Source organism: Quercus robur, chromosome 8 (genome assembly GCF_932294415.1).
Source record: "Quercus robur chromosome 8, dhQueRobu3.1, whole genome shotgun sequence".
In the NCBI taxonomy this organism is placed as follows: domain Eukaryota; kingdom Viridiplantae; phylum Streptophyta; class Magnoliopsida; order Fagales; family Fagaceae; genus Quercus; species Quercus robur.
In genome coordinates, this window is record NC_065541.1 from 34918550 (window position 1) to 34928637 (window position 10088).

Genomic DNA, 10088 nt, shown 5'->3' on the forward strand with positions numbered 1-10088 from the left:
GCCACGCGCCTAATTTTTTCCCAGGAATAGTCTGTTTGGCAATTTTTTCCCGAGTTGAGATGACACTTAACACGATGCACAGACAAAATGGCTTAAATCCAAACAATATGTAACGTTAGGTATACGAATCTAAAATTTAAAATTTTATGAGATAAAATAAAAATTACACCGAACTTTAAGGTTGCAATCGCAATTTAGTCCTAGTAAACAAAGCTTGTCTTGCCCATATAGAATAAATGCACACATAGCTGTGGTTGACAGGTTGAGTGAGTTGGGAGTGAAGTAATTTAGCAAATAAAAAAAGTGAGTGTGAATTATGTTAGCTACCATTTTCACAACATCCAGACCATTCCCTAACTTCAAGCCTTCCCTCTCAACCTTCTCACTTGTACGGACGCTCTCTCCCTCCTCCGCTTCTCGCTTCCAGGTCCGATCAATGGCCTCCTCTTCCCCCTTCAAGAAAATCCAGATTCAGAGAGAAGACACTGTGAGTCTTTCATTTGAATTTGATATAATCATAGAATTTTGAATTATGGGTCTGCCTTATTTGGTTGTTTTGATTAATGGGTTTTTGATTTCTTATTGACATTGGTGTTTTGAGATTGTGTGTTGCCGTGTTGGGGTTTGGCCGTTTGCAGGGCTCGAGACAATTTGACGCCTAGACAACAGTTCTAAGTGGGGTCTGTTTTTTTTTTTTTTTGAAATATTATTGAATCAATGTTATATTGTAATTTAATCTTCCTTGCATTTTGATATACAAAATTATTAATTTCGTTTTTTAATTTAAGTTTTTCTAACCTTTAGTTGTAAATTTTTCTAAATGAGTTTTTTGATAATTCGTGAGGAGATTTGTACAAGGTCTTGACAAAGTTATAAAATGAGTTTTAATTTACATTGAATAAAATTATATATTTTGAAGGATGGTTGAAATCTAATTTCCAAATTTGACTTCGGTGTTGAGGGAGAGAGATATTGGTTGGTGTGTGACCATGTGAGAGATTGGAATTGGATGGTTAATATTGACCGTCTACAATGTGGGAGAGATTAATAAAAAAAATTGATATATCAAGTTGTTATGGGAAATTGATCATTAATAATAATTTGATAGACTCACTTAATTTTAATTTTGTTAACCAATTTAGCAACTCAAATGAGTTGGATTTTTATTATCCAACAATTTTGGGGCCTTCTTGAAGTGAAGGAGGCAAGGAGCTCACCTTTTTTCTATTTTTAATACAAAACTAATTATTAATTTTAAATATTTGGGGCCTATTTTTTATTGGGGACCCTAGGCAATGGCCTAAGTGTTCCCCAAGGGCCAGCCCAGGCCGTTTGGAACTTGTTGGATGGTTTTGAATGGTGTGTTTGTGTCTTCTTAGTGGGATTATATATATTGAATTTGGGTTTTAAATTTTTTTTTTTTTTTTTTTTTTTGGGTGGTTTTGATTATTGGGTTGTTTTTTTTCCTGGAGTTGTATGTGTTGGAGTAGAATGAAATGGGTCTTATTAATGGGTTGAGAGAGAGTTTTCTGCATTGTTATTAGGAATGTGTGTTGCTAACCAAATTACATAGTGAATTACGTAGCATCTGAGTATATAAGCATGACTAACCATGATCTTGTATGGAGCTATTGAAGTGTATACAAAGAAACTAGAAAGAAAGAGAAATTATTGCCATATCGGACATTGTCCTGAGTAATTGAAACCATATCAATAATTTTTCAAAGAGAAGTTTTAATGTTGATGCTCCTCAATAAATTGTGGTGATGCTCCAAATTTATTTATTTATTTATTTTTTCAAGCCCCTCATTCATGATCATTGATTTTATCTAGGAAATCATTGAGCTATTCCAACTCCACAGACATCCTCTGGCAATGCCCAAGTGATAACAGAAAAGTGATTCGGGATTCATTTGGTATTGCGATTTAAAAAAAAAAAAAAATCTAAAATGAAAATGAAAAAAAAAAAGAAAAAAAAAGAAACAAAATTTGCGATTGGTTTTGTGTTTTTAAGAAAACTGTGATTTTAAAACTGAAGGAAGGGAGGGGGGGCGGGGGGGGGGGGAGGGAGTGCCTTTTCAAATTGCAGCTCATGAGAGTGCTTTTTTGAAGTCGCCAAAAAATTATGTTTTCACATTACAGTTTTTCACTGCAACAGTACTTTTCATATATTTTACCAAATGCTTAATTGCCTTTTTACAAAGAGTGTTTTCAATGCAACTTTTAAAATTGCTATTTTTTCACAATCACATTTTCAAACAGTTAACCCAAACGGACACTTACTGTTGTTCCCTCTAATGGTGGCGATGAATCAAGTATTATATATTTCACTATGTGTGTGGATATCATGAAGAAAAAGGTAAAAGGGTTGGGAATTGATTAGAAGCACTTATGGTTGGAAGTTAATTTTTAAGCATCTTCCTTCTTCTTTTTCCCATAGTCCATAACTTGTACAACTTAGGATTAGTGCTTCATGTTAGTTAGAGATTATGTCACCAAAAATTATATGATGTGCAGGTGTGAGGTAATGTTTCTAGATTTGATGGGATGTGGGATGTGTTTATAATGTGCTAATATATATTGTTCACAAAGGATAAGAATTAGCCTAGTGTGTCAACTCAAAGTATCATGCCATGTTACGAAGCTTTTTGCCTCCCAAAAGCCCACAGTATAGCTGAATATTCTTAATTTTATTGAATTATGCACTATGGTTTTTTTTTTTTCCTTCGCATTGTTAGCTTTTAGTTGATCTTTGTTCATTTTATTTATTATTATTTTCATACTTGATCAGGCATTTGATGCGTATGTGGTTGGCAAAGAAGATGCTCCTGGGATTGTTGTGCTTCAAGAGTGGTGGGGTGTTGACTTTGAAATCAAAAACCATGCTGAGAAAATTTCTCAACTTGGCCCTGGATTTAAAGCACTTATCCCAGAGTAAGCCATCTGTGTCTGTTAAAATAAGAGAACTTTTTCTTTTTAAAAGAAATAAAAATTTATATTTGTCAATGTCATAAGTTTGCCATATTGTTTGTTGATTCATTTGAATGCTGTGTACCTTTTATTTTTTGCTTCAGTTTGTATCGGGGAAAGGTTGGTTTGGATGTTGCAGAAGCACAACACTTGATGGATGGTCTTGATTGGCAAGGTGCCGTGAAGGATATCCGTGCTTCAGTTAACTGGCTTAAAGCAAATGGTTCAAAGAAGGTGTGGCTGTTGTTTACTTGCTGGATAAAAATTTATAAAAAAAAGCAAAAGAAAAAACAGACTGATTTTTGCTGCATTATAATAATAACTTTGTACTAGCATACTCTAGCTGCTCTGATAACATGGTCCTTAGGGATCAGCTATCTTTGAATTTCTGATTGTCCTATCCCACTGCTTGCCTTTCATATGTATTGCCAAGCTGTAGTATGTGAAAGTTTTTGGGCACCATGCTTGGTCCTAAGATTGGCCTTAAGTTGAGGTTTTGTATAGGTTGCTTTGAGGTTTACTTCAAGTTTGTCGCCTAAGTTATGTGGCATTAATGAGGCAAACTGTGAGGGCTCTGGTCAAAGAGTTTTTGCTCACATGCTATTCCTTTTGTTTATGAGTTTTCTTTGATGAGTTTTTGACATAATAATGCTACACTTCTTTTTATTGGTTCCAAAAGCCACGGATTTGAGGACAGTTTGAACTAAATGAAGAGAATTTTAAACGATTGGCCCACATAGAAGTTGATTTATAAGGACTCTTTATATGGTTAAGTAGTTGCTCAATTTTTATTTATGAGATCTTGAAGTACAAATTTGGTTTATATAAGTTGGACCAAAAACATAGTGCCCAACATTAATTTCCTTTCGGCATTTTTACTACAGTGTTATTTCACGAAATATGTCATTAATTAGTTCCATGTTCTATCCTCATTTACATTGCTGAAGATGCAGATATCTCAATAATATTAAAATTTTGAAGAAGCAAACTTATAGCTTCATTGAAATAGGTGGGTGTAACTGGTTTTTGCATGGGGGGTGCTCTCTCTATTGCAAGTTCTGTTCTCGCACCTGAGGTTGATGCTGTTGTTGCTTTTTATGGAGTTCCTTCATCAGAACTTGCAGACCCTGCCCAGGCTAAGGCTCCTGTTCAGGCCCATTTTGGGGAGCTTGATAACTTTGTTGGCTTTTCAGATGTGACGGTATGGCATTTTCTTTTTCTTGGTTGCTTTTAGTCTTAATCATTCCTACTAGCTTCCCTTCTATGTTAAAATTTCTCGTTGTTCATGGCTGAGTTGTTGATACTAGCCAGATTTTGTTTAAATATCTTTTCTCACCCATAGGTTTTAGCCATTGTACATTTGCAAAAACCTAAAAAAATCCATGTGTTATTCATTGACCTTCTAGTAAAGTGACCAAAGATTTCTACTTTATTGTTAAACAATGGCAACTCTGTAGCTTCAAGGCTTTTAAAACCTTGCAAAATTTTCCATAGATTGATATTTGTGGTATGATGGTATAAGTCATTTCTGTTTGGAACTAAGATTGTTGGGAGCAGTTGAAGTGAGGGATAATTAATAAAAACTATGAGAGCTAGAATATAAGGATTAAAGGAGAGCTTGAGTGTTGATCAGGACAGGGACGGAGCCATTCCTTGGCGCCCAGATATTTTAGAATATTTTTTAAATACCATATATATTACCTGAGTCTTGGCCCCATTGTATAATCCTTGAGAGAGAGAGGGTGAGAGAAACTGAGGGCGTGAGAGACTGAGAAGGGGGGAGTGTTATGAAACTGATCTGAGAAAGGAAAGTGAGATGGTAAAAGAAACTAATGGGTGTTTGTTTTTTGTTTGAGAGAAAAATGGAAAAGTCAAAAGAGACAATTAACGGGGCTGATATTGTTGTCTTGGAAATGATTTTTTTTATTTAATTATTTTTTCAAAAAAATTTAGTAAGTCTTGATCCTAGAGATGAGAGATGACTTGAAGGGATATTTTTTGGTAATGCTATAAAGTATAAACACAACAAAAAATTACAATAATTTTACAACATTCACAAATAAGTATACCATGTCATTAACAAAAAATTAATTGGAGATTGTGGTGAACCCACCCTAGCATTACTTTTTTTTTCCTCCTCCTTTTGCCTCTTGAATTTGTGTGCTTAGCTTACAGATATATTTATATATTAACTTTGAATTTTTAGTTTTATTTAATTATTATATTATAAATATATTCAAATTTTATAGATATTTTGTGTTGTATAAATTAATTAAAATTTTGAATAATATGAAAATATTTACTTAATATTTGTAATAAACCGTGAAAGATATAATTTTTTAAATTAAGATATATTTGTAATTCTTTAAATACTTTTTACACATTTATTTTATTTTTTCATATTAAATGATTATTAAAATAATTATTACATCATCATGTTTTGAACTTTGGTTGAATTTTGATCCGACCTTAAAACCTTAAACCTCTCTTCTTTCCTGTTCTTTGACTAGTTTAATTCTTAAAACTATGTTATTGATATCAATTGAATAGAAATAGTCTCTTCTCCTCTTTTGCTTCGAGTGCATAGCAGTACAAGCCACACACAATGCCACCCTACATGATACATCGCCGTTGAGGTCGTCATGCTTGTGCTGTATGACCCACACCCACTTTCTTTCTCGTCTGTTTTTCTCTCTCTCTTTCTCTTATGACTTTTCATTTTTTGCTATTTTGTTTTTTTTGTCTTTTTTATTTTATAAAAAAAAAAAAATGGTTTCATACTTCCACTCCCTCTCATTTGGGATCCTGGCTCCGTCCCTAAATTAGGATACACAGTAAACTCATAAACCTCAAATTTAACTCCAGAAAAAATGAATGATGGTAATGTGTAATTTATGATTGATGGTACTGCTAGAATAGTGATCACTAAAAAATTTGAATGGGAGCTTCTGTGAGAGAGAGAGAGAGAGAGAGGTCTATTTTTTTCTTGGCTTTGCATACTCGTTGTCTTTAAATATTGAATTTCAGGCTGCCAAGGCTTTGGAGGAGAAGTTGAAAGCATCAGGAGTTCCATATGAGGTACACATTTATCCAGGCAATGCACATGCATTCATGAACAGGTCTCCAGAAGGTCTGAAGAGGAGGAAGGGCATGGGATTGCCTGATGAGGATGAAGCTTCGGCTGAGCTGGCTTGGTCTCGCTTCCAGTCTTGGATGACTCGTTACTTATCTGCATAAGTATGTCTTGTCATATGCACTTCTACCTTGAACACCAGCCTTCGTTGTAGTGGACATATTCAAACCCCAAGTATGCCGTTTGTTCTCTTTTGGTAATAATGGATGCAACTCTGAGGATTTACTTGGTGTGGAAATATATAATTTCCAAAACGATTTAGTTTACTTTGTAATTATGTAAAGGACAAGGTTTGGAGAAAAACTTTTCAAACTTCTTGCATGTTTTTGGATTTGATGTAAATTCTGAAAATTTAACCGTTGAATTGCATGTTATTTATGTTCTTAATACACATATCAAATTTCGTTTAAATTAGATATTTTCTATTCAATCAATACACTTACCTTTTATACATAATTTTAGATTATAAAAACTTGAAATTTAAAGATTTTATTGATAGCATAGCTATTGATCTTTGATTTTCTTGAATTTTTGCAAGCATGGAAGACATCATAAGAACATGCAATCCAACATTTAAATTTTCAAAATTCACTTTCAATAAAAAAAAAATTAAAAAAAAAAAAAGAAAAGGCAAAAGACAAAGTCTAGCTACAAACTTAATTGTAGCTTAAGACTATAATTCTCACTAAATAAATTAACATGACTACATATTTTGAAAATTTAACTATTGAATTGCATATTTTTTATGTTCTTAAAACACATTTCAAATTTAATGTCAATCGAATGTTATTTACGATTCAATTTATAAATTTATTTGTTATGTATATTTTTCTACTATAAAAACTCAAAATTTAAACATTTGATTGATAACATAGCTATTAATCTTTAATCTTTTTTGAATTTTGCAAGGATAAAGGATATATAAAGAAAATATAATTTGATGATGGATTTGTTAAAATTTACCTCCAATAAAAAAAAAGAAAAAAGAGTGCAATTATAGTCTTAATCATCTACAATGAAGTTTGTTACCAAACTTTGTCCTAGAAAAACATATAGGAGTTTGAAGGAGAAAAACCTTTTCCTTATGTAAGGAGCTACCATTATGATTTCATATTGACCATTTGATATTCTTTATTTTTTTATTTTTCCCTATATTTTGTAGGATACTAAGTTGCAAGTCACTTGTTGGATGGGGGACTATATGTTTGTCAAGTCACTATAAGTCTCCTTGGGAAATAAACAAATCTCTAGATTGTTTCCCGTGTGAATGGGGGTTAAATATCTTAATTTTGACAAATCTTGACATTGAAATTAATTTCTTCATTTGTGGCCGAAACGTTTCATAGTATTTGGGCTTGGGTTTTGATGGGCATCATTATGCCCAAGTTGAAGCTTGAAGCAGATGGTGAAAACATCACAAGTGGACGAGTGATCTTCAATCCAATGAATGAAAGGGATGGCATTCCAACCTGCCACTTTTCTCTAATATATTTGTTCTCTTTACTGGCAATATCCTATGCACAAATTGAACGGATTATTGTTTACCAAGTACATTTCCTTGACTAAGCAAAAGAAGAAGAAGAAAAAAGGTACATTTCTTGGAGTCTTATACACATTTGTTAGTGTAATAACGATGTCTTCACTGGCAATTGATAGAAAGCTGATCAAAGGACTAAGATAGAAAAATAAACAATCAGGTCCGGTGATTTGAATGAAATATACTAGTTAGACTAGATAATATTATTACCAAAAGGACCTAGTCCATCGGTCACTTTATTTAGAACTATGACAGCATCATCACTTGTTCTCTTTCGTACTACCTCTTTTGTTTCGTTTTACCTTTCTATATATATTTACTTCGTCGTGTACCTTCGTTCTTATCAAGATCGTGCTTACTATGGCAGTCTTGCCAAAGAATTTGGAAATGTTTCAACTACAAATTTTGGTTCTTTTTTTTTTTTTTTTTTTTGGGTTTGTTTTTGCTGAATAAAACTTAGTATTAAAAGGACAGTGATTACGAAAGAGGGGGAACTAGGACTATCTTGCTATTAATTCCTTAGGAAAAAATTAGGGATAGAAGAGATGAGGATCTTTTGCACATAGTTACCAAAAAAAAAAACCGATTTGATTATATTATGGGCTGCAAAATTAGCTTATCTGGATGTGTGTTTTACCGATGAGACAGTTAAGGTGTTCAAAATAGCTTGGCATTGATATTTTTCATTGGCTATGAGCAGCTTTGGAATGGTTGTATTACATTGAGAGAATCTCATTAAAAAATTATATGTTTAATGCTCAATTTTGTTGTCTTCTTTTGAGTAATTCTTATGTACTTCTGAAGTACAGTGAATGATGCTTATCTTCTTACATTGTGGGGTCAAATATTAAAATTATTATCAATTTTATTATAAAAATATATATAAAATAACGTGTCTAGGAGTAAGTGATCCAAGCACATTTTTTGGCCTTGGGCCCGTCTGAGGATGATCAAAGATCCATATATGTGTGAACCAAAATCTGACACGTGAATAAGAGGTCTGAGGAGAAAAGGTGAATTGGTCCATCAATTGAGGATCCCAAGGAGCAAAGACACCTTGAAAATACTTTAAGTAATTTTCTACACCGGAAAGTAAAGTTTTAGGAAAGACAATAGAGCCGTGCAAGCAACGGAAAGAGGAAATATCTGAGAAGGTGATTGCTACCTCCACATTTAATGCACTGCACTAACTGAACTGGCCACATTTATGAGGAAAAGACGCTTGAACAGTGTCTTTGTAGTTCACAGCCCTCTCTACCACCTCCAAAAAAATCTTGATGGGACAAGTATCCAAATGATTTCCTTGAATCGTATAGGTGGAGGGCTGAGATGCAATGAGGGGGACTATATAAGGAAAGGATCTCCACAAAAATGGGGATGGACATCTGACACTAAGAGAGAGAAAGGAAGAAAATACAGAATCTCATTGTAAAAGGAACAACATTGATCTTTTAATGAACAACTCCTCCTCGGACTTGCCCGAGGAAGATTTTAGTCTAAATTTGCGTCTCTTACACTTATATTAATAACGCTAGCCCAATTGTTTTCAAGTCTGAATTACGTTAGCAGTGTAGCTGGCTCATTAAACCCATTCTTTTACAAATCTATTGTTTTGGGCTTGTTGTGTTGGGTCATACTATTCTAAGTGGGCTTGGGCCACAATTCTAGTCCTTACAACATGATAATCATGGTTGTCAAAATCGCGATCTGAATCATAGGATCGCACAACTATACGATCTCACCTCACCAAAACGTTTAGGATCACACTAGGATCGTAAAAATGATAGAATCATAAGTAGGATTGTGTAGGATCGTATGAGATCCTACCGATCCTACCAAAACATAAATTTAATTTAAATTTTTATTTTTTTATGGGATAATTTTTTTTTGTTTTGTTGAATCTCTAAGGGTTGTTATTTTTCCATGTTGTGATGATATGACTTTTTTTTTAATAAAATTATGTTAACCTAAGCAAATGTCTTTTAGATTTAGTTTCTAGTTCACATGTATTCAAAATGAAGGAATGCTTCATCATTTCTAAAGGAAGAATTTGATGTTGGCTTTGCTGCCTTTTAAGCTATAATGGTATTAAATTTGTTTGATTAATATGCTAATTTGTGTTCTAATATTACTAAAATATTTATATATATATATATATAATTTTATCTGTTATGCTTGTATTTGTATATTGATTAATTGATTTTTTTTTAGCATGCTCTGTAATTGCTTCTAAGTAGTATAAATTGAATAGTTGAATGTGAAGTTGTATCTTAATATCTTTCGCAGTTCTAGTATACAAATATACAATATCTACATAGATAATTTAGGACGGTGGTTATAAAAGCCTTAGAATAAGAATAATTAAATGTTCATTTCACCATAATATTCATCTTACTTTTGGATTTTATATTGTAGTTAGTTAGTTTCCATTTTCAAACTTATTTTCCA

The 10088-nt window shown here is 32.8% G+C and overlaps 1 protein-coding gene across 1 annotated transcript; it reads left to right on the forward strand.

The window, feature by feature from the left end:
* Positions 1–226: 226 nt before the first annotated feature.
* On the forward strand, positions 227–6490 carry LOC126695322 (uncharacterized). The gene is made up of 5 exons (XM_050392019.1): positions 227–487; positions 2792–2934; positions 3075–3204; positions 3980–4171; positions 5998–6490. The coding sequence occupies exons 1-5, from the start codon at positions 317–319 to the stop codon at positions 6205–6207; spliced, it is 846 nt and encodes a 281-aa protein (XP_050247976.1). The 5' UTR covers positions 227–316; the 3' UTR covers positions 6208–6490.
* The last annotated feature ends 3598 nt before the right edge of the window (positions 6491–10088 follow it).

What these genes read in the sequence shown, in the direction of transcription:
- LOC126695322 (XM_050392019.1), top strand. Translation starts at nt 317, where the DNA reads ATGTTAGCTACCATTTTCACAACATCCAGACCATTCCCTAACTTCAAG. An exon ending in AAGCAAATGGTTCAAAGAAG is followed by an intron (nt 3,205 to 3,979) that starts GTGTGGCTGTTG and finishes TCATTGAAATAG; the next exon opens with GTGGGTGTAACTGGTTTTTG. An exon ending in TTGGCTTTTCAGATGTGACG is followed by an intron (nt 4,172 to 5,997) that starts GTATGGCATTTT and finishes ATTGAATTTCAG; the next exon opens with GCTGCCAAGGCTTTGGAGGA.